Source organism: Gossypium raimondii, chromosome 10 (genome assembly GCF_025698545.1).
Source record: "Gossypium raimondii isolate GPD5lz chromosome 10, ASM2569854v1, whole genome shotgun sequence".
NCBI lineage: Eukaryota > Viridiplantae > Streptophyta > Magnoliopsida > Malvales > Malvaceae > Gossypium > Gossypium raimondii.
The window spans coordinates 57577132-57601561 of record NC_068574.1 but is presented as its reverse complement, the minus strand read 5'-3'; the positions used below and the strand labels follow the sequence as shown (position 1 = coordinate 57601561).

The window sequence follows — 24430 nt, the reverse complement described above, 5'->3', positions numbered from 1 at the left end:
ACACAGTGTAAAAAGGAAGCCAATGTAAAAGACTACTATATATGAAGATAGAGAATTTTGGATTGGTACTGGTTACCCACCTGGAAACATGAAACATTAACTGCAAATATCGTACAAGCGAAGCTAGCAACGTTGAGAAGACAACATTACAATAGGAAGATAAAAAAAAACCGTAAAAAGCACTATGCTAGTAAAAGATTCGCGAGAGGGAGATGAAATAATTTTTGTTAATGTTTAGCAGCGTGGCAAAATCAAAGAGTAACTGGCTTGGTATAAGGAGTGATAGGATGAGTAAGAAGAAATTATTAAAAATGGAGATTACATCAAATAAAATGTGTGCGCTTTTTTTGGAAAACTCATATGAATGTTCCCATGACCATAGTACCAATACTGTTCTTTTTCGACGTTTACATAACCCTCGTTTTGTTCAAACCCAACGCTTCTTGGGTGCATATTTTATCATTACCACATTCCCATGTATTTATCATTGAAATGAATAATACAATAAAAGCGAAGCCGATTATGTTCCTCATTGAACCACTATGTGAAAAATAGAACATCAATAATAACAATGTATCATAAAAAAAGAAAAAAGAAAAACAAAAAACATACAGATTTTTACGTGAAAACCTTTTTGGGAAAAAAAGCACAGGCAGAGAAAAGATAATTCACTATGTCGAATTCGAATGATTACAAGAAGAGTAGACTATGTCTATTTATAAATTTGTAAAATCATATTCTAATAAAAGGTAGTGTAGTAAAGTTGAAACATCTTATTTCAATCAATATCAAATAGATGAAGTGTAGTAAGGTTGAAAAATCTTATTCTAATCAAAATAAAAGAAGTGTAGTTCTATACGGATTTTACTTTTATTTTATTTTACCATTGTATATTATTTAAATAAGGATTCGGGTCACTCAATTTTAACAATCTCTACCTTGACACGAGTTCTCAATAAACAAGTTTTTCACCACGAACTCTCAACGAACAAGTTCTTCACCTCTTCCATGAAGCCCCTTAATTATATTGTAACAATATTTTAATTTGATATGTTTAATTTTTTTTAAAATTTAACTTGAATAAATTCACTTGATTCAAATTGAATTTATTTTACTCAAATTAATTTAAAAAATAAAATAAATTCAACTCGAGTTAAGAGGATAAAATAATACTCATTAATTCAATTAACTTAAATATTTTTACTCGATTCGATTAAATCCTTAATTTAAATAGTGGCTATTTATAAATACTAATCCAAGTAATCATTCCTTTGCTTTTCACTTTACCTTTATAGTGACGAAGGTTCCTTTTTTTTATAATTTCTTTTTCAAATTTTCTTGACATATGGCATGCCTAAGAACTTTGTCTAATTTTCTAGTTGGGTCAATGAACTTCTCTAATCAATAAAGTTAAAATTCTATTAAAGATACATTAATTTATATAATGACTTGATAATTAGGGTGTTTATTATTTCGAAGTGATTTAAATTGAGACGTGTTAATTGTATTTGTTGTTTTGAGTTTTACCCGATTGTTGTATTTTAAAAAAATTATATAATAACAAAAGTCCTCGATACTAAAAGAGGAATTATAAGATGAAGGGAACTAATTAACCCAATAACTACTCCATCACTGTCCCTAATACAAACCCCAAAAACGTAAAGTGCTATAAGAATCAACCAAGAGAATGGACGGCGTGGTAGGAGATTTGCTGCTAAAAGCACAATTGGACCACTCTCACCGTTCGTGGACCGGAACCCATCGGTTCAATCCAACCTAGAATTGTTATCTACTGACAACTTGGTCTGTTCTTTCAAATCTTAAATTTATATCAATTCAAAACTCTTTAAAAACAATATTGTTTCCATTATTTGTTTGTGTGAAATTATATAATAAAGATTAAAAGTTAAAATATGCTCTAAATCTCTAAACACTTTAAACATTTGGAATTTAATTTTCTACTTCATACATTAAAAATACAATAAAATCCAATTATTATTTACGTTTTACACTAATGAAAATAGTTCACTAAGTACTGGTATAAAGAATTAATAGTAGAAAATGGAGGAAGGATTGAAACAACTTTTGAGAATTTTTGGAATATTTTCCAAATAAAATCCTACTCCTATTTATAGAAATTTCTCATGTTTTTGTGAAGAGACATAACTTTCAATAGTTGTTTTTTCTAATTAACCACATCTTTAAAATAAATATAATTATTTAATTAATATCTTTTAAATAAACGTAACTATTCAATTAATGTTGCTTGAATAATTATAATATTTTGTAAAAATCAAATGATATAACTTTTGATCAATAATACTATTTCATTTATAATTATTGAAACACTATAAATATTTGAAAATGTTTCAACACTAGTTGAGTGAATGAACTTCTCGAATCAATAAAGTTGAAATGCTACTAAAGATACATGAATTAAGAACAATAATGATATTATTATATAATTATCATGAATGTTTTATTATTAAGTGGATCTCCATTAAAATTAAGATAAATTTAATGTACATTAATATTTTAATATTCATTGGAGCTAGAATTTTATTTCATTTATATTTTTATATCTATAAATATAGATTTTGAAGAAATATTGTAAATACCCTATTGATTAATAAAGTTAAACTATTTCACTTTGGATTTGTGGTTACGAAACCACTATTCCGATTAGGCCCTATTTCGGGCTATCACAGAGCCTGGTATAGCAGGATCGATGGTTATCTAGCTAGCCTTGGATTTGAAGAAGCATCAGTGAACCTACCTTGTATGTGAAGAAGCAAGGTAGTGAAACTCAATTGATAGTGTCTCTATATGTTGATGACATGCTAGTGACAGGAGGAGATCAAGCAATACTGATAGACTTCAAATGCAAAATGGAGCAAATGTTTGAGATGTCTGATTTGGGAAAGATGGCTTACTTCTTTGGCATGGAAGTGTCACAAACTCAGCATGGAATCTTCCTAAGTCAGAAGGCTTTTGCTTCAAAGATTCTAAGCAAATTCTCTATGCTAAATTGCAAGGCAACAAGCACACCAGTTGCATTGGAGAGAAACTATCGAGCCAAGGTGACTTTGACCAGGTTAGGGAATCTGTCTATAGGATCTTGGTAGGTTGTTTGCTATATCTGACTGCCACTAGACTAGACATCATGTTTGTTGTGAGTTTGCTATAAAGATTCATGCATTGCTGCAATGAGAAGAATTTTCAAGCTGCCAAAAGAGTTCTCAGGTACATTAAAGGTACACTAAGTTATGGAATGCTGTTTAGCAAAGCTGAAAGCATGAAATTGGTTGGCAATGCTGATAGTGATTGGGCTGGTTCGATAGATGACATGAAAAGTACCTCAGGGTATGTTTTTACTCTTGGATCAACCATCTTTTGCTGGAGTTTGGAGAAGCAAAATGTTGTTGTTTCACCAATCAACAAGCGTAGTATGTGGCGATGGCGGGAGTCATCAATCGAGCCATATGGCTAAGGAAAATCATGGATGATTTAAATCGACACCAAAGAGAAGCAACAGAGATTATGTGCGACAACCAATCTGCTGTTGCAATTGCACAGAATCCAATGTTCCATAGAAGAACAAAGCATTTTAAGATCAAGTTTCACTATTTCATTTATAATTATTGAAATACTATAAATATTTGAAAATGTTTCAACACTAGTTGAGTGAATGAACTTCTCGAATCAATAAAGTTGAAATGCTAGTAAAGATACATGAATTAAGAACAATAATGATATTATTATATAATTATTATGAATGTTTTATTATTAAGTGGATCTCCATTAAAATTAAGATAAATTTAATGTACTTTAATATTTTAATACTCATTGAAACTAAAATTTTATTTCATTTACATTTTTATATCTATAAATATAAATTTTGAAGAAATATTGCAAATACCCTATTGATTAATAAAGTTTGTAAATTTATAATTTTTCATCATAATTTTGTTTTTTTAGTTTAACTATTAGCCTTTTCAATAAAATAAATAATGATAATTTCTTTTCTTGATATCAAGGTGGCTTCCTCGTTCACACCACGGGGGGCCATTTCTTCAAACTTTTGACTATGGAAGAAGCAATTCTTTTAACCTTGACCACTACCAAAAATATATACTTTGTTTATCTGCCCTTTTTGACTTTATATTATTTCCTTGTTGACCTCAATTGACGGACAATACCAGTCTTTAATTTTTGAATGAATTGCTTTCGGTGGTTAAACCGTTCCAATTTTTCTACTGCTATTGTCCGTTGGTCCCTTCCTCACAGCTGCTCCTACAGGAAAAGCTAGTGAAATTGTATAGATTAATCTTAAGAGATGGAACGCATTGATGAGGTGGAGTGGTTTTTACACTCTCTACATTTAGTGATTAATTTAACTTTTTATAAAAGATTAATAATTAAATTTAGTTCAAAAAGAATAGGACTAAATTTATGAAATTCAGTTGATTAATCGATTTTGTTTGTTTTCGTTCATCTCTTGTATGGGGACGATTTGTTTGTTTGTATTGTGGGAAAACAGTGAGGTAAAGTGATTGGGCTGGTTCGATAGATGACATGAAGAGTACCTCAGGGTATGTTTTTACTCTTGGATCAACCATCTTTTGCTGGAGTTTGAAGAAGCAAAATGTTGTTGCTCAGTCAACTGCTGAAGCAGAGTATGTGGCAGTGGCAGGAGCTGTCAACCAAGCCATATGGCTAACGAAAATCATGGATGATTTAAATCAACACCAAAGAGAAGCAACAGAGATTATGTGCGACAATCAATCTGATGTTGTAATTGCAAAGAATCCAATGTTCCATAGAAAAACAAAGCATTTTAAGATCAAGTTTTACTATTTCATTTATAATATTTGAAATACTATAAATATCAAGAATCCATGTTTGTTTGTATTGTGGGAAAGCAGTGAGGTAAAGTGTTGCTTATGCCTGTGGCTAAGCATTAGTTGGTTATTCTTCCTCTTTGTGAACTTTCCTACAATCCCAAACATGGTACACTTCACCTTTGGATTGAAATTGTATAGATTAATCTTAAGAGATGGAGGTAGAGTGGTTTTTACACTCTCTACATTTAGTGATTAATTTAACTTTTTATAAAAGATTAATAATTAAATTTAGTTCAAAACTAAATTTATGAAATTCAGTTGATTAATCGATTTTGTTTGTTTTCGTTCATCTCTTGTATGGTGACGATTTGTTTGTTTGTATTGTGGGAAAGCAGTGAGGTAAAGTGTTGCTTATGCCTGTGGCTAAGCATTAGTTGGTTATTCTTCCTCTTTGTGAAGTTTCCTACAATCCCAAACATGGTACACTTCACCTTTGGATTGAAATTTTTATGAGTTAGTAGAATCTTTTTGTCTTTAAATTTTAAGGATAATTGATAAATAAAAATAAGTTGATTATAACTATGTCTATGGTTTAGATATTGTAATATAACTAGAATATCCACAAATGTGAACAATTCTGAATGTGTATGGGAAAAGGGGTCCCTTCTCTTTCAGAAAATAGGATATGATTAAATCATGCTAGCTTGACCAAATTTTAAAAGTTTATTACATTACACAAGAATTTATCAACTTCTTTGTAAAAAGAATATAATAAATTTTATTTTAATTATTAAAATTACACAATTTCTTTATTATTTATTGGAATGTGCATTGTTTAAGGTACAACTCATTCATGTAATAGAAAGGTGGATATTGAAAAGATGAATATGAAAATCCAAGAAATGGCTTAGTTTTAAATCAACACAAAGGAGAAATCATCGTTGACGAAACCTCACAATATTTGATTCTCATTTGTTGGTGTTTAGTACAAAAAATCTTAAATTTAAGAGAAAATTGTTTGTTTCTAATAGCTGCAATGTACGTTTCCATTCATGTCCGGCTAATTTAGGATTAAGATATATTATATTATGAGTAAATAAATTTACAAATGGATTTAAAATCTATTCTACTTAGGTCATATCCGATGTACTGTCAGTCACATTTATTTCCCTATCTTTTAGAAGTCATCTGCTTTAATACTCAAGACAAAACATCTCCCCAATTGAATTTGATAGACGACATATTAGTCTTTCAATCGATTTGTTCATTTCCGCTTAGATTAATGACATGTTTAAGTTCTTCTACAAATATAGGTTGTTTTTCTGTATTACGACCCAACCATGTAATACCGTTTAGTATTGGTTAAACATTAGACAATTAGTGAGCGAATATTTGCTTCCATTTTGCTTTGCATGTAAAAACCATTAAGGACAATATAAAAATGATATTAATGTAATTCATGAATAATTTTATTAAATCAATTTGTTCGAAAAAAAATACAAGTACACAAACTACACTTAAAGCACCAAATCCAATTGAAATTTGCGAGGAGTTAGGTAAAAATATTAGGCCTAAAAAATAAGCTTGAACATTCCAGGCACAAGCCTAGCTTGGCTCGACCATATTTTTCAAAGTTTGTAATGTTTTATATTTTGTTATATTTATATACTATGTTATTTATAACGCATAAAAAATTAAATCTATAGTAATATATAAAAATACTATAATATAAACATTAAAAAATCTTAAGATAACTATATATAAAATATTAATAAATAAAAATATATAAAATCATTAAATATTAAATTAAAAATAATATAAACATACAATTTTTCAAAATTTTAAAAAATAATATGGACGGTCCTAAAATGGGCTTGAGTTACCATTTACAAATATGGATTAGTTTTAGCAAACTTGTGGGCCCATATTTTGGATCGAGTCAGGCTTGGGCAAATATAAAATGTGTTAATATCATGCTTAAGCCCACCCGAACTTGGGCTGGCCGACCCATGAACACCTCTAATTATAATTTACCTAGTATGTTGATTTTATCAATATTTTTTTTCCTTAAACTTTTCATTTTAGATTACATTGTATAAGATCTGAGGTATCATTTAGTAATTAAATTAACGATTATAGTATATAACATCAGTAGCTTGAGGATGTAATTAGAATGAAAGTTTGAGCCAATTTAAAATAAGGTTCACAGTTTGAGGATGACTAGTGCAATAAATTCAAATAATTAAATATATTTTAAAGTTAAAATATTTTGAAAGAATAATTTGGCCTTTGCTTTGAATAATGTTATTTTCAAGGTTTAAACTTCATCTTTCCTTGAAAATATAATGTGTTTTGCCATTGCATCCAACACTCACCGGTATTAAATCAAGGATAATTATTTAGAACACCGGATATAGAAATTTTTAATCGTACAAGTGAAATTAAGATTTTACCATTAATTTTAAATTATATTTAAAAATTAAAATAAATAAAATATATGACAAAATTCCAAGAAAGTATAAATTTTCCGCCACTTCTGTGGAAAATAGTCACTCTTAAAAAGTACATATTGTAGATAATCACATTTAACGGTGTGGACCCGATTATATGTATTATGATATTTTGGCAATTATGTGTTAAAAATATAATGTCGATAATGACAATATATCGCAAATAAAAATAGAAATAGAAAAATAAAGAACACACAGATTTTACGTGGAAACCTTTTCGGGAAAAAACCACGAGCAGAAGAGAAGAAAATTTACTATGTCGAAAAAAAATTAATTACAAGAGGAGTAGACTATGCCATTTATAGGCTTGTAAACCTTATTCTAATAGGAGTGAAACTCATTATTCAAATAATATCAAACCTTATTCTAAAATAAAATAAAAGAAGTATAATTCTATAGGGATTTTACTTTTATTTTATTTTACCACAGTTATTTATTTAAATAAGGATTTGGGTCACTTAATTCTAACAATCTCCACCTTGACACGAATTCTTAATGAACAAGTTCTTCATCGCAAACTCTCAACGAACAAGTTTCTCCACCTCTTCCATAAAACCCCTTAAGGGTTTATTTTCAACAATGATCCAACCAAGTCTAAGCAATGCTCAAACTTGGTTATAGGAAGTGACTTAGTCATCATATCTGCAGGATTTTCATGAGTACTAATTTTGCTCACAACAATATCACCACGAGCAATAATATCACGAACAAAATGATACCGAACATCAATGTGTTTTGTTCTCTCATGAAACATTTGATCTTTTGTAAGGAAGATGGCACTCTGACTGTCACAAAATACTGTATTGATTTGAAGGTCTTCATTGAGTTCACTAAAGAGTCCCTTCAACCATATAGCTTCTTTACAAGCCCCAGTAATTGCCATGTACTCAGCTTCAGTGGTAGACAAAGTGGCTTTCCAACTGATTGCACAACCTCTGATTGTAAAGACACAACCCGTGAGAGATCTTCTTCTATCGAGGTCCCCAGCAAAATCAGCATCAACATACCCAATGACTCCATCTCTAGTTCTTCCAAACTGTAAGCAAACATCGGTAGTACCTCGTAAGTATCTTAAAACCCACTGAACTACTTTCCAATGTTCTTTACCAGGATTCGCCATGTATCTGCTAACTGCACTAACTGCATATGATAAATCTGGACGTGAACAAACCATGGCATACATGAGAGATCCCACTGCACTAGAGTATGAAACATGTGACATGTACTCAATCTCATCATCTGATTGTGGAGACAAAGCCGATGAAAGTCTGAAATGGGCTGCTAAAGGAGTACTAACAGGCTTAGCATTCTGCATATTGAATCTGGAAAGAACTTTCTCAATGTACCCTTTCTGACTTAGATACAATTTACTTGCTTTCCTATCCCTGAGAATCTCCATACCAAGTATCTTCTTTGCTGGTCCCAAGTCTTTCATCTCAAATTCTTCACTTAGTTAGGCTTTGACCTTTCTTATCTCTCCTTTATCTTTCGATGCTATCAACATGTCATCAACATAAAGGAGTAGATACACAAAAGAAACATCACTATTTTTCTTAAAGTAAACACAACTGTCAAAGCTACTTCTTTTAAAATCATGAGAAGTCATAAAGGAATCAAACCTCTTATACCATTGTCTTGGTGACTATTTCAAACCGTAAAGGGACTTTTTCAGGAAGCAAACATAGTCCTCTTTTTCTGAAACTGTAAAACCCTCTGGTTGTTGCATGTAAATATCCTCCTCAAGTTCTCCATGCAAAAATGCAGTTTTTACATCTAACTACTCAAGCTCCAAATCATGCATGGTCACAATACCAAGCAAAGCTTGAATCGAACTATGCTTCACAACTGGAGAGAACACATCTGTGAAGTCCACTCCTGGAATTTGACTGTAACCCTTTACAACAAGCCTTGCTTTATATCTGGGTTCTTCAACTCTTGGAGTCCCTCTTTCTTTTTAAACAACCATTTACAACAAACAACCTTTTTACCTTTAGGAAGTTTCACAAGATCCCATGTTTGATTTTTGTGTAGTTATTCCATCTCCTCTTGCATAGCAAACATCCACTTTTCTGAGTCTTCACAACTAACCGCCTCAAAATAATTAGATGGCTCTTGGTTTGCATCTATATCTTCAACCATATTTAAAGCATAAGTAACTAGATCAGCCTCGGCATACTTTTGGAGGTTTAATTTCTCTTCTAGTTCTGTTTTGAGATAGAGTATTGTGGTGAAGAAGCAACTCTATTTTGAATTTTTGTACTGGCTTTAGTAGTCGACTCTGTTATAGATTCTAGATCAATCTGATGCTCCACCTGCTTTTGATTTTCTTTATTGGAAGAGTCTTTAAGAGATAAGTTAGGTAGCATAGTAGTTTCATCAAAAACAACATCTCTACTAATCACAACTTTTCTATTTTCAGGATACCATAACTTACACCCTTTTACACCAGCTTTATAACCAAGAAAAACACATTTAATAGATCTCGGTTCCAATTTTCCATTATCAACATGAGCATACGCAGGACAACCAAAGATCTTTAAATCAGAATAGTCAGCAGGATTACCAGACCATACCTCTTGTGGAGTCTTTTTCTCAATGGCAACGGATGGAGATCGGTTGATCAAAAAACATGCAGTAGAGGCAGCTTCTGCCCAAAATGACTTTGATAAGTTGGCATTTGACAACATACATCGAACTTTCTCCATGATCGTTCTGTTCATTCGTTCTGCAACGCCGTTTTGCTGTGGAGTATGACGAACTGTCAAGTGTCTCATGATCCCTTCTGACTTGCACAGTTTATTAAATTCATCAGAACATAACTCTATGTCATTGCCTGTGTGGAGATATTTTATTTTCTTTCCCGTCTGTTTTTCTATCATGGTTTTCCAAGACTTAAATGCGGAAAACACATCGCTTTTCTGCTTCAGGAAGAACGCCCACACTTTTCTGGAAAAATTATCAATAAAAGTTAGCATATAATTAGCTCCACCTCTCGAAGGCACTCTAGATGGCCCCCATAGATTATAAAGAATATACTCTAACGTTCCCTTCATGTTATGTATTCCTCTGGTGAATCGAACTCTCTTTTGCTTCCCGAAAATGCAGTGCTCACAGAACTTCAGTTTGCAAATTCCTTGCCCATCAAAAAGTCTTCTTTTGCTCAATTCTGCCATGTCATTCTCACTCATATGCCCTAGGCGCATATGCCAAAGTTTAGTAATATCATCATCTGACAAGGAAGAGGATGACACAACTACATCACCAAGAATGAGAACAACGCAAAACATATAACTTGGCAATCTTTCTCCGCCTTTCATCACAATGAGGAACCTTTGAAATCTTCAAACCCCACTTTCACCGTGTATTTGTACCTTTTGAATCAAGAGTACTGATGAAATTAAATTTCTCTTTAATTCGGAACATGTCGACGTCATCGAGTGTTCTGACAACTCCATCAAACATTTTAACTCTAATTGTTCCAACACCTGTAATTCTACATGAAGCATTATTTCCCATCAACACAATACCTTCAGACACTATTTTGTAAGTTGTAAACCAATCCCGATTGGGACTGATGTGGAAGGTGAAACCCGAATCAAGGATCCACTCCTCGCTTGCTTTGGAATTGTTGACAGAAGCGACTAGAAGTTCACCATCGCTGTAATCTTCTACAACATCAGCTTTACCAGAATTTTCTAGTTGTTTTCCATTTTGATTCGCAGCCTCCCTTTTGATCTTATTCTGTAGCTTATAGAACTCAGATTTAATGTGCCCTTTCTTCTTGCAAAAGTTACAAGTTTTACCTCTGTTTGAAGACTTCGATCTACCTTTAGATTTACTGTGAGGATTCCATTCCTGTGTCCTTCCACAATCATCATCAGTATTCTGATCTTGTCTCCCATGAACAATAAGACCCTCTCCCTGAGAGTCAGTTTTAACCACAAGATGCTTCATCTTATCATACGAGGTTAAAGAATCATAAACCTCATCAACTGTGAGAGACTCGCGGCTATATAAAATCGTATCTCTAAAGGTTGAATAAGACGGGCAACGAATAAAGTAGAATCACCCTAGATCTTCCTTATCATATCGAACCTCCATGGCCTCCAAGTTTGAGAGAATTTCTTTAAACATCATATGTTCGTGTACGATGCACCTTCCTCCAAACGATGAGCATAAAGATGCTGCTTCATATGCAGCTTGCTGGTTAGAGTTTTCGACATACATATTTGTTCCAACCTCTTCCATAATCCAGCGGCAGTCTTCTCCTTCATCACATCCTGCAAAATTTCGTTAGACAAATGCAGATGTAACTGTGTTAACGCCTTTCGATCCTTGCGCTTCTTCTCTTCCTCCGTCAAAGTTGAAAGCATCTTATCTACCCCTAGTAGGGCTTCCTCTAAGTCCATCTGTGCAAGAACTGCTTGCATCTTTATCTGCCACAATGCAAATCTGGTGTTGCGATCCAACAGCGGAATTTCGTACTTCATAGACGTCATTACCGTGATTGAGATGAACAACCCAGAAGCTCTGATACCAATTTGTTAAAAATATAATGTGGATAATGACAATTTATCTCAAATAAAAATAGAAATAGAAATAGAAAAATAAAGAACACACAGATTTTACGTGGAAACCCTTTCGGGAAAAAACCACGGGCAGAGGAGAAAAAAATTCACTCTGTCGAAAAAAATAATTACAAGAGGAGTAGACTATGCCTATTTATAGGCTTGTAAACCTTATTCTAATAGGAGTGAAACTCCTTATTCAAATAATATCAAATAGATGAAGTTTAATAAGGTTTAAAAAACCTTATTCTAAAATAAAATAAAAGAAGTATAATTCTATAGGGATTTTACTTTTATTTTATTTTACCACAGTATTTTATTTAAATAAGGATTTAGGTCACTTAATTCTAACATTATGAAATACATTCCCGTTAAATTAAAATAGAAATGAAATGGAAGTGACCACCGTGTCATCACCGGCATTGGAAAGATCAAGGTCGCCGATTCCTTCGGGGATTGAACGTGTGATAGGAAAAAGTTAGGAACAAAGATTCAGTTATGAATTCCCATATTTGGTAGGGGAAGACTTAAGGCAAGAGAAGGCTTCGTTTAAAGATAAACTCACGGCGAATGTAACATACATGGTGGGATATTCTTGAAATTAAATGGAGAATGATGAGTTGGAGTTCTTGGAAGAAGATGCTAGGGTTTCTACGGACGGACCATACTCTGAAATCCTCCTTTTTGACTGAATATAAGAAATGTTTGGACAAAAGTAGAGAGCCCTTCTCAATAGAATCCATGTTCTTTAGACAAAAATATTAGGCTTGAAAATTGGGCATGAACATTTAAAGTTTGAGATCGACCAAACCCAACTATTTTTTTAAGTTTTTAATGTTTTATATTTTATATATTATATTATTTATAACACATAAAAATTAAACATATAGTAATATATAATAGTACTACAATGTGAATATTAAAAAATCTTAAAATGATTGTATATAATATATTAATAAATATATATAAATTTTTCCAATATTAAATTAAAATAATATAAATATATAATTATTTATAATTTTAAAAAAATAATATGCACTGTACTAAAATAGGCTTGGGTTAATCATTTACAAATATGAGCAAACTTTGGCAAACTCTTAGTCCTATATTTCGACCGAGTCGAGCTTGGGCAAAAATAAAGTATGTTATTATCATTCTTAGGCCTGGCTTGGCCATTTCTGTATTCGGATTTGTTTTACGCATGAATCAACACAAAAAAAGAAGAAGAAGAAAAAACATCAATACAAAGAAAAATTTGAAGGTATTCTGCTGTTTGTTTCTTTTTTTATTTTTTATTTTCTTTTCTCGTGTTTTTCTAAAAAAAAAAGAAAAGAAAAGTAAAATAGAAAACTTACTTGTTTTGGAGTCGGGAAGTTGAAAAGCCCAAAAAATGGGTGTTTTTTTTATTTTTCGGCTACCACAGACGGTGGCGCTATAACCGGCAGCCGCGTTGGTCCGGCTCTGGAGTCGGCCGGGTTCTGGAAAATATTTTAGAGAGCAGAGGTTTTTTTCTGAGTTTTTTATTTTGAGAAAGAGAAAGGAAATGAAATTTTTTAAAAAAAATTGGTTTATATAGAGGATCAAAACAGCACCGTTTTGGCCTTAACCCAGTGGCCAAAACGACGCCGTATAGAACCATGACCCGCGCGGTGACCCGACCTGGGGAAGGATCCGTGTATTTTTGTGGAAGGGTCTATTTGCACGTCTAGCCCTTCCGCCTTTTTTGTTTATTACAATCAAGTTTTTTTTATTTTTTTTATTTTTCCCTATAATTTATTTCGACTTCGATTTTGGTCTCTGATGGAACTGTGCGTTTTGGAGGGTGGGAATTATTTCCCATTCAGTCCCTCCTTCTCATCCGCGCGTTCAATCTGGTCCTCCCTTTTGAGTTTATTTCTGATTTGCCCCAAAACTTTGTTTTAAAGCTCCATTTAATTTTATTTTGATATTTTGGCTATTTTATTATTAAATTAATTGATTTAAAATTATTATTTCTATTATTATTTTACATTATTTATTTATTTATTATTATATCTATATCATTAAATCAATTTGTTTCTACATTATTATTTCATTATACTTTTTATTTACTTATTTAAACATTATAAATACATTTATTTATTTTATATCATATTTTTATGTAATTTCAAAATTTAGACAATTTATTTATTATTATTGTTAATATTTCTACTATAACCCTAATTTCACCCATTTTTAATAATCCTTTTAACATTTCCTAGATTAATTTCCTCAATGCTATTTGGTGAATTTATTTATTAATTTCTTTTAATTTTGATATTGTTTTGTTATGTATTTTTTTATGTACTATTGTTTATATCATTATTATTCATTGCTATTATTGGGGTAAAATACCAAAAAAAACCCTTTTTTTCAATATTTACCGAAATGGGCCGGTTTTTTAATTATTTACCGGAATGGACCATTTTCCGCGAAATCGTGCCACGTCAGCGCGATGTCAGGGGAAATGGCAGGAGGTCGCGTCCACATCAGCGCGACCTGCTGACGTGGAGGGAAATCGCGCCTACGAGGACGTGATTTGCTGACGTGGCATGAACAGTTTACGTTTTTAGCTTAGAAAACTTTGAAAGGCCATAACTTTTGTCTCGGTTGTCCGATTGAGACGAATTTTTTTATTTCGAATAACTTTTCGAGATCTACGCGTTGAAAACCTGCTTAGAGATGAATAGGGACTAATTTGTAAAGTATAATTTGTTAGTTACGAGTATATGGACTAAAGTGTAATTATTTCAAAATTAGCATGAAATTTTTGTATTTAAGAATATTTGAATGTTATGGAAGGATGAAATTGAATTTGAATTGAAAACGAAGCTTAGATTTGAAAATATGACTATTTAGGTTTTAGGGACTAAATTGAATAAAATGGAAAATTTTAGGAACTTCTCAAAAGTGGAATGAGTGACTTATAATGAATAACAGGATGATATAAGACAATTCGAAAAAAGATCCGTGTTTACTTCAAATAAATAAGGAAAATAATGATTTGAATGTTTCAAAATTTAATTTTAAACCGAAAAATCGAAATTTAGGGGCAAAAGGATCTTTTTCGATTTAAAATCAGGCAAACCGCCTTGGCTGTTTTTCAAGTAGATCTCGAAAAGTTATTCAAATAAAAAATTGTCTCAATCGGACAACCGAGCCAAAAGTTATGGCCTTTCAAAGTTTTCCAAGCTAAAACATAAATCGTTCATGCCACGTCGAGAAATCGCGTCCTCGAGGCGCGATTTCCTCCACGTCAAGAGGTCGCTACGACGTGGACACGACCTCCGCCATTTACCCCGACATTGCGCCGACGTGGCGGCGATTTACTGAAATGGACCATTCCGTAAATAATTAAAAACCGCCCATTTCGGTAAATATTGAAAAAAGGGCTTTTTTGGTAAGATAGCCCTATTATTGTTGATTTTGTTGTTCTTTGATTAATTAGTATTAAAATAATGTATATTATGAGATCATTGTTATTATATTTGTTTACACTCATATTGTAGTCATTCGTTGATTTAATGTTTTATTCGTATATCATTTTTAGTATCGCATCAATTTCGACCTAAATGTATAAATTTTTTTAAGTAAATAAATAATATTTCGTATTTTGGGATTCGAAAAGATCGTATCCTAACTTACGGGGTCTTGAATTTTTTCGATAATTCCGAATATACAAACCCCTTTTTTTAAAAAAACACACACACATTTTTTAAAATTATCTGAGGAATCAAAAAAGGACAGTGTTCCAACTTACGGGATATGATTTCTTCTCCAAAACCGAGATGATCATAATTTCTAAAAAGAAATAATTTTTTTGGTGTTTATTCTCGTTTCGGGATTTAAGATATTGTGCCCTAACTCACGTGATATAATTCTTTTTCTCGATTAACGAGAAGAGCACCCTTCTTTAAATTTTTAAGTGATTTTAAAAGGATCATAATTTTAAATTTCTTTCCGAATTTTTAATTTTTCGACATTAAGACATTAATTAATTGATTAGGTACTAATTTTGGGCATGACGAGGGTGCTAATCCTTCCTCGCATGTAACTGACTCCCGAACCCGTTTTCCTTGAATTCCGTAGACCAAAATTATTGTTTTAATAAAATCAAAACGTTTTATCAAAACAATTGAATTGCAAGGTGATCCGATCACACCCCAAAAAATATCGGTGGCGACTCCCGTTTTTTATTTTCAAAATAAAAGTTGACTCGCTTCTTGTTTTTAAAAAGTGGTTTCGACACTAAACTTGGCGCAATCAACCCATGAACGCCTCTAATTATAATTTATCCAGTATGTTAGCAAGTCGATATAGTAATTTATCTAGTATATCGATTTTATCAATATTTTTTCTTAAAATTTTCGTTTTAGATTATATTGTATAAGACCTAAAGTACCATTTAATAATTAAATTAATGATTATAGTAATAGAAGGAGTAGGCTGATATAACATTAGTAGCTTGAGGATTGTAATTAAAATTATCTGAATTTTGGGACCAATTTAGAATAAGGTTAATAGTCTGAGGATGACTAGTGCAATCGGCCCAAATAATTAAATATATTTTAAAGTTAAAATAATAAAGAAGCTGAATCCAATAACTACTCCATCACCATCACTAATACAAACCCCAAAACTTCATTACGCTTTTGGCATTTAGATTCGACGGATCCACTCAACTGGACACAATGTAAAAAGGAAGCCAATGTAAAAGATTACTATATGAAGATAGAGAATTTTGGATTGGTACTGGTTACCCACCTGGAAACATGAAACATTAACTGCAATCGTACAAGCGAAGCTAGCAACGTTGAGAAGACAACATTACAATAGGAAGATAAAAAATCCCGTAAAAAGCATTATGCTACCGAAAACGATTACCAGGAAGGAGATGGAACATTTTTTGTTAATGTTTAGCAGCGTGGCAAACTCAAAGAGTAACTGGCTTGGTATAAGGAAAATTTGGATGAATAAGAAGACAACATTAAAAATGGAGGTTACATCAAATAAAATGTGTGCGCGTGTTTTGGAAAACTCATATGAATGTTCCCATGACCATGAGGAAACTTTAAATAAATTTATGAAAGACATCCCAAAGGAGAGAAATATTAGGAGAATCAACGAAGAGAATAAATGAGATGGTAGGAGAATTGCTGTTAAAAACAGTGCTGCCCAGAAGGTCAAAGTGTTGTAATACCAAAACAAGGAGTATTCAGATGTCCCATCATCTTTTTTGGAAACGTCCATTGCGGAGGGACTGGGTATGGGTGCAGTATTGAAGTCGGTTTTGTGCCAAAATGTGTGGTAATTGAGAGGCGGCTGATCTTGACTTAAAGAGACTTGGTATTTCATGGATGAGCTGTTATCAGGCTTATTTGGAGGGTTTAAAGAGGCTTCGAAAGTGGTTGTTATAATTAGCACCGTCACTACTAGAAATGTGTTACGCATCTCATGTGGCATACGCTTCATTCCTCGACCAGCTCTTGTTGCCCATTTTTGATGCCATGACGTCTTGTCTTTTAAAGATTTGATGTAGACTGAAGTGGAGGTACTGGGAAGCGAGGGAGAGGAAGCACTCAAACCTCCTGCTTTTCTTAGCATATCTATTATCCTATCCGCTTGCCTTTCATTCCATGGGTATTGTGATTGGATATCTAGAGCTGTTAATCCCTCCAAATTTTTGGCATTGATTTGGTCTCGACGCAGGTGTCCCAGCAATACTTTCACCACCTGTTAATTAGAAATTAATTCATGTAAATTACCCTTTTATCATGTACATATCAATAATTGACTTGATTAGGAAAATTAGCATATACCCGAGGTCTGTTTCTGATAGCTGCAATGTGTAGCACAGTGTTGCCATCAATGTCTGCCCAACTCAGTAGTTCATTCTCCCAACGTTGGGCAGACTCATGGCGGCTTCTTACAAGCCACCCCACCAGGACTTGGAAAGCTTCAAACATATCGCTTTTTACTGCAAGATGGAAAACCGTCTCGTTTCGAACAGTCACATCTTTTATGGCCTCGGGACAAACCTCGAGGAATTTTATCAAAAGATTAACATCTCCAGTTTGAATCACATGGTGCAGAGGAGTGAAACCCTCCCTCCCTTTGACACGAACAAGGCCATTGTCAAACTTGAGGAGTTGAAGCACTCCTTGGGTTCTGTTATTCTGCAGAGCCAAGTGCAAGGGGCTAAACCCAGCTTGGTTTAGCTTTCTTGCAAACGAGGGCTTTAAGTTGATCATCTCCATGATAAATTCAATATGCCCAGCAGAGGCAGCCACATGCAATGGAGTATGAAAAAAAGGCACATCATCAATACGCTGTAAAACATATGGATCATTCAGAATCAACTCATACAAGAGGTTAATATCTCCTGTTTGGGCAGCCTCTATCATCCTCCCATCCATAGCTTTTCTTTTGGGGTAATAAATTATGCAGTGAATTTTCAGATTACTGAAAACTGAGGAAATTTGCAACAAAACACAAAGAAGAAAGAAGTAGAAGACAACATGGAAATAGAAATAGAACCTATATTTTCCGTAAACACATATATCTGAACTGACCACAATTTATACTTGATTTGAACAGTACTGTAGTTCGAGGAAATAATTTTCTTCTAAGGTCCAAAGAAATTTCCAAGCAGCAAAGCCATAGAAAGAAGGCACCCTTAATTTTATACATGACATTTCCAACTATGAATTCTTGGACCAAACAAAAAGAAAGTTGAAGGAGTGATGAATGAATAAATTAATGCACTATTTGGTATATTGAAGATTTGGTCTCATGTTTAAATTTGTGTTCTCATAGTATATTCAGGATATATTAACAATGGTGTTATTATTTAGGTTAGTCATTTAAGTAATAGCGCATTCTTTTGTTTTTGTCACCAACTCAAATAATAATAATAATAATTTTGTCACTATAGTTATAAATAATAATATTTTGGTTATTCATCCCTTAAATCATTAATAGAATATTGATGCAATTTTTATTGATATAATAACAAATTTATTCCTCAATGTTTACACATATTATCAATTTAATTATAATTCTAAAAGAAAAATAAATTTAACCTTCAATATTTGCACATTATATTTATTTAATCTTGATTCTAAAAACTTCAAAAATATATATAAAACATCCAAAAGGAATATAAAATTAAACAAGTAGATAAATATTCAAAACAATTTAAAAATAGGTTAAAATATGTCATAAGTCTTTGTACTCTTTAAAATTTGAAATTTAGTCCATCTTCTTTTCAAATTTCAAATTTCAAGTCTAATTGTTAACAATGTTAAATATTTTCTTTGTTAAAATTGTTGGTGTGACATTTAAAAAAAAACCTCACTTGGTAGCCATGTAACCAAAAAGATTACGTTGTAATGAACTTGAATTTAACAAAAATTTAATATCATAATAGTTAGATTTGAATTTTGAAATCTGAAAAGTAGATAGACTAAATTCTAAATTTTTAAACAAGACAATAACTTATGACATATTTTACCCATAAAAATATATTAAAACTTCAAAAAAAAAACATAAATAGTATGTGTGATCCACATCAAAATCAAGGCCAATTCGTTGGTGAATTAGGGAAATATATGATACATGTATGTTCAATTTTAAATTTTACTTATCTATAATTTATGTATAATATATGTGTTTAATTTTAAATTTTTCTTTTTCATATCAAAACAATTTTATTTTCTATCATATTATTAGATTTACATTTAAAAATAAAATACGTTAGAGTAAAATAGAAATTGTAATAATTTTACATTATAAAAATAATTATAATTTAATAGAAATGATGATAATTGCACTTTTAAAAATAAATATAATTTAATTTAAAATTATTAGTTAAAATTTTTGCTAATTTTAAAATAGATATATATATATATATTACTTGAATAGAAATCAAAATATAAAATATATAAAAAATTATGAATTATAATTACTAATTAAAATTTTGATATATAAAAGAAGTTAGGCTAAATTTATGGATGTAAAATTTAGTTATTACTTAATTAGAATTTTGAGCATCTTAGTTAAAACTTAATTATTACTAGAATTAATTAGTTAGTGCATTAATTAAAATTTAATGTCTAAGCATTCACAACATCACAATTCTTATAGTTCCTTTTGCCACTCCTTTTATGGTGTGATTCAATTTCTCTTCAAACTTTTTACATTGCCAATTTCTTGTTATATAATAACTGTCATGACATACACCCTAAAAACATCCTATATATATTTATATATGCAATTTTCTTTTTCAAATTCGACATAAAAGATCTTGATTTATTAATATTTATATCAATACATTGCATATTGAATTAAAATTTTGTGTAATTTTGAGATTTAATTGTTATTAAAATGATTGAACGATATATTTCAAAATCTATTAATATTAACAAAAAATATTTTTAATTAAAATTAAATAAAGTACATTTATAAAATTTTCATCATAATTTTGTTTTTTAGTTTAACTATTAGCCTTTTCAATAAAATAAATAATGATTTTTTTTTTTCATGATATCAAGGTGGCTTCCTCGTTCACACCACGGGGCGCCATTTTCTTTAAACTTTTCACTATCAAAGGCATAATCGAATTAGTACTAAATGATTAAAAACTAAAATCCATGGAAGAAGCAAAAATATATACTTCAATTACCTGCCTTTTCTAACTTTTGACCACCATTGACGGACCATACCAGTCTTTAATTTTGAATCAATCACACCTTCCAATTTTCAAATCTTCATTATAAAATATTATTAAATATAATTTCATGAAATATAAAAAAAATTGGAAGATGAAAATATTATTAATTTTAAGTACTTCTCTTTAAAAGTTTCAAGAGAAGAGATTGTATAAAATTGTGATTTCACGATCATTTTATCTCCTCTTTATTTTTAATTAAAATATAAAAATCAGGAAGAATAAAGTAGATTTATAATTTTATACAATCACTTCTCATTTCATAAAATTAATGTATCTTGTTGTTGGAATCTTGAGTATGAGAAATCAAGAACATAAATATACACACATTTGTCTTTCTTTAGTTCTCACTTTCTTTGAATAAATTTCTCTAAGTGACCTTAAACGAAAGAGAACAGCATCGCTTCTTTTCTTTTCAAAGTGGCTTTTTGTTCGCACTACTGCCTTTCATTTCTTTAAACGTACACTATCAAAATTTTATAATAATCCTGCACTGAAGGCCAAACCCAGAAAGATATACATAATATTCGTCTGCCATTTTCTATCTTTGTATTGTTTCCTTGTTGGCTGCAGTCGACGGACCATACAATAGCAGTAGTTTCCTTTCATTTTCTCTCTTCCTATTGTTCATTGATCTTTCCTCCCGACATGGATGAAAATTTAAGAAAGGCTGCTCCTACGTACAGGAAAGGCTAACGAATTATATAGAGTAATTCAAAGAAATGGAAATGTTTTGAGGCGTGTTGATGAGGTGGAGTTTATGGAGACTCCATTACATATATCTGCAGAAGAAGGGTGCATCGAGTTTGCAATGGAGATGATGAACTTAAAGCCATCATTTTCTCGAAAGCTAAACCACCAAGGTTTGAGCCCACTTCACATTGCAGTTAGAAAAGGGCATAAAGAGATGGCGCTCCGCTTATTGGAGATCGATAAACATCTTGTTCGTGTCAGAGGAAAGAAAGGTAAGACTCCATTGCACTACTTAAGTAAAGTTGGAAACCAGCTTGGTCTGTTGGATACATTTCTAGAACCTTCTCCTGATTCTATCCAAGATGTTACGATTGAGAATCGCACTGCTTTGCATATTGCAATCCAAAACAATAGACTGGACGTTCTCCAACTCCTAATTCCAACGCTTAAGAGAAAAGACTATCATTGGGAAGTGGTGAACCGGAAAGACAAAGATGGCAACACTGCACTACACATAGCCACTATCCATAATCAACCCAAGGTTCGACTCAACTGCTTCAATAGTAATTAATATTACATAGATTTTTTTTTTTTTTTTGCTTTACAGACATGATTAATTGATTCTAGCCTTTTATATCCTAAACTATCAATTGAACAGGTGCTTAAATCTACTATTAAATTGCAAGGCTGATAGGCATGCTACCAATGAAGTTGGTTTGACCGCACTGGGTGTTGCACAACAACATAATAACAGAGAAAACATAACTATTCTGCAGGGCTGCTTTATTCCAGTAGTTTCAAACTTTAAACGTAAGTTGGAGAAACAATTTGTCATGTATGTGACAAAAGCATCACTACTAATTTTTCAAAATATGGACGATATATCAGCCGATGACAGCAACGCCTTGCTAGTTATTTTAGGACTGCTTCTAACTGCAACCTACCAAGCCACTCTAAGCCCACCTGGTGGCGTTTGGCAAGGTGAAAATACCTCAAGGTCCAAAGGATCATTTGATGAATGGGTACAAGGAAATCAGTCATGGATGAATCGGAGTTTCTTCTCTTCTATATTTCAACCTATCTAGTGTTCCTCGTAACATTATTACTAACACTAGCTCTACTCAAAACTTTTCCCCATGAGTTTAGGACTGCACTTCAAGTTCTATTAGCGTTTCTTGCAGTGTCGTTCGATGAATCAATATCTTTCATAGCCCCCACCCATTTAACATATGCAATTCTTAATATATTTTCAGGAATTCTTTTCCTTCTAATGTTGTCCATGTGTATTGTATGTCGGGTGTCAAAAATTAGTGTTTCAATAGTGGGATGTTGGATATTCCCTTCAATCATATATTATTTAGGAAATGGAATAAGCATGGGTGTAGCTCAAGGATTATTGTTATTCCCTATTTTATATGATGAATTCTGAAAAGGAACCATTTTAGTTGTTTGCTATTGTTTATTTGCAAGTGTTGACGTTTTCGACAATGGTATTAACTTTATGTACTTTGCTGCATTCATAGGATGTTGGCTATTCCTTAGTCTAGGTCGATTATGCATAATGCGGTGTACTCAATTTTGTAATACCCATTTATAATATGTCAATGTAGCATCTCCTTTATTTTATTCTAGTTTTTTGTTGTTACTTTTTGAATGGGTTTATTTCATTTCGTTTATAATTAAATTAGATATATAAATGGATTAGAATCTCTCCACGTGAAAAATAGTAAAAATCATAAAAAAATTGAAAAATTTTCTTTAAAATACCAAAAGTTGTAAATTTTTTCATAAAAGTCTAAAATTTTCTAAAAGACCCTAAGATACACAATGATCTCTAAAAATTTCATATGAATACATTTTATTCTAAAGATAATTATTGATATATAGATAATAGAATTTTTTAACTCTACAATTGAGATTTAAATAAATATAGTAATAATATATATTGCTGTAATTCCTTCTTCTTTTTACTTTCTTTCATTTAAATCGATTGCCTTTCTTTTTCTTTTTGTTGATGTATAATATATGTTTATAAAATTTAAATTTATCAAATTATCACTGCTGGCATGACATTTCTATAGATAAATAATTTATTATTATTTTAAAAATAAATATTGCTAAGTTTCCATAACAAATTAAATAGTAAAAGAAAGCATCATTTAGTTTATATATTAAAGAGATATTTTTAAAACTTGCAAATTAAATTTTATATAATTGTAAAAGAGGTAATATATAAATTTTATATATAATTTTTTTCTAAATTAAAAAGTGTTTCTAACCCGTGCCTCTCTTGAAAAAAATGGTGCTATATCAAATAATAATCCAAGTAAACATTCCCTTTGCTTTTGTACGTACTTTACCTTTATAACGATGAAGGTTCTTCCTTCTTCTTCTTCTTCTTCTTCTTCTTCAAATTTTCTTCACATATGACATGCCTAAGAACTTTATCTAATTGTCTAGTTGGGTCAATCATTCTTTAACTATTAGCCTTTTCAATAAAATAATAATGATTTCTTTTCATGATATCAAGGTGGCTTCCTCGTTCACACCACGGGGCGCCATTTTCTTTAAACTTTTGACTATCAACATATCAAAGGCATAATCGAATTAATACCAAATGCTTAAAAACTAAAATCCATGGAAGAAGCATTTCTTTCAACCTTCACCACTACCAATAATATATACTTAATTTGCCTGCCTTTTCTTGCTTTATATTGTTTCCTTGTCGTCCATTCCGGTCTTTATAAAGCAGTTCTCCTTGCCATTTTGTCTCCTCCTACTATCAATCGGTCCCTTCCTCACAGCTGCTCGTACAGGAAAGGCTATTGAAATTGTATAGATTAATCTAAAGTGATGGAAATATTTTGAGTCCGCGTTGATGAGGTAGAGTTTTTTGAAATCACTTTTTTTTTTGAAGGATTAATGATAAAATTTAATTTAAAAAAAAAAAGGTTAAATTCACCATATTCAGCTGATTAATACTCACTCTACATAAATAATAATATATATAAATACTAACTCTAAAATTAAAAAATAGTGCTTTGGTTGGTTGAGTCTTAGTTCTACTAA

General features: G+C 31.5%; 3 protein-coding genes across 3 annotated transcripts; 2 read left to right on the top strand and 1 right to left on the bottom strand.

Annotated features, from left to right (window-relative positions):
- Positions 1–2888: 2888 nt before the first annotated feature.
- LOC128034018 (uncharacterized mitochondrial protein AtMg00810-like) lies at positions 2889–3490 on the top strand. Its single transcript, XM_052622539.1, has 2 exons — positions 2889–3094; positions 3190–3490. Exons 1-2 carry the CDS (start codon positions 2889–2891, stop codon positions 3488–3490), a joined length of 507 nt encoding a protein of 168 aa, XP_052478499.1.
- A 13054-nt stretch (positions 3491–16544) lies between these two features.
- Positions 16545–18356, bottom strand: LOC105775654 (ankyrin repeat-containing protein BDA1). The gene is made up of 4 exons (XM_012598148.1): positions 17760–18356; positions 17141–17673; positions 16705–16744; positions 16545–16622 (listed from the first exon to the last, which is right to left on the bottom strand). The coding sequence occupies exons 1-4, from the start codon at positions 18354–18356 to the stop codon at positions 16545–16547; spliced, it is 1248 nt and encodes a 415-aa protein (XP_012453602.1).
- A 2808-nt stretch (positions 18357–21164) lies between these two features.
- LOC105774923 (ankyrin repeat-containing protein BDA1-like) lies at positions 21165–22354 on the top strand. The gene is made up of 2 exons (XM_052621555.1): positions 21165–21902; positions 22020–22354. Exons 1-2 carry the CDS (start codon positions 21429–21431, stop codon positions 22050–22052), a joined length of 507 nt encoding a protein of 168 aa, XP_052477515.1. The 5' UTR covers positions 21165–21428; the 3' UTR covers positions 22053–22354.
- Positions 22355–24430: the final 2076 nt, after the last annotated feature.

Bases quoted from the DNA above. Each gene is read 5' to 3' on its own strand.
- LOC128034018 (XM_052622539.1), top strand. From the start codon at position 2,889: ATGGAGCAAATGTTTGAGATGTCTGATTTGGGAAAGATGGCTTACTTC. The intron at 3,095-3,189 runs GTTAGGGAATCT...TTTGCTATAAAG, and splicing joins GCCAAGGTGACTTTGACCAG to ATTCATGCATTGCTGCAATG.
- LOC105775654 (XM_012598148.1), bottom strand. From the start codon at position 18,356: ATGGATGGGAGGATGATAGAGGCTGCCCAAACAGGAGATATTAACCTC. The intron at 17,674-17,759 runs GTATATGCTAAT...TCTAATTAACAG, and splicing joins CTATCAGAAACAGACCTCGG to GTGGTGAAAGTATTGCTGGG. The intron at 16,623-16,704 runs GTGGGTAACCAG...CATTGTGTCCAG, and splicing joins TTAATGTTTCATGTTTCCAG to TTGAGTGGATCCGTCGAATC.
- LOC105774923 (XM_052621555.1), top strand. From the start codon at position 21,429: ATGGAGACTCCATTACATATATCTGCAGAAGAAGGGTGCATCGAGTTT. The intron at 21,903-22,019 runs GTTCGACTCAAC...TCAATTGAACAG, and splicing joins CTATCCATAATCAACCCAAG to GTGCTTAAATCTACTATTAA.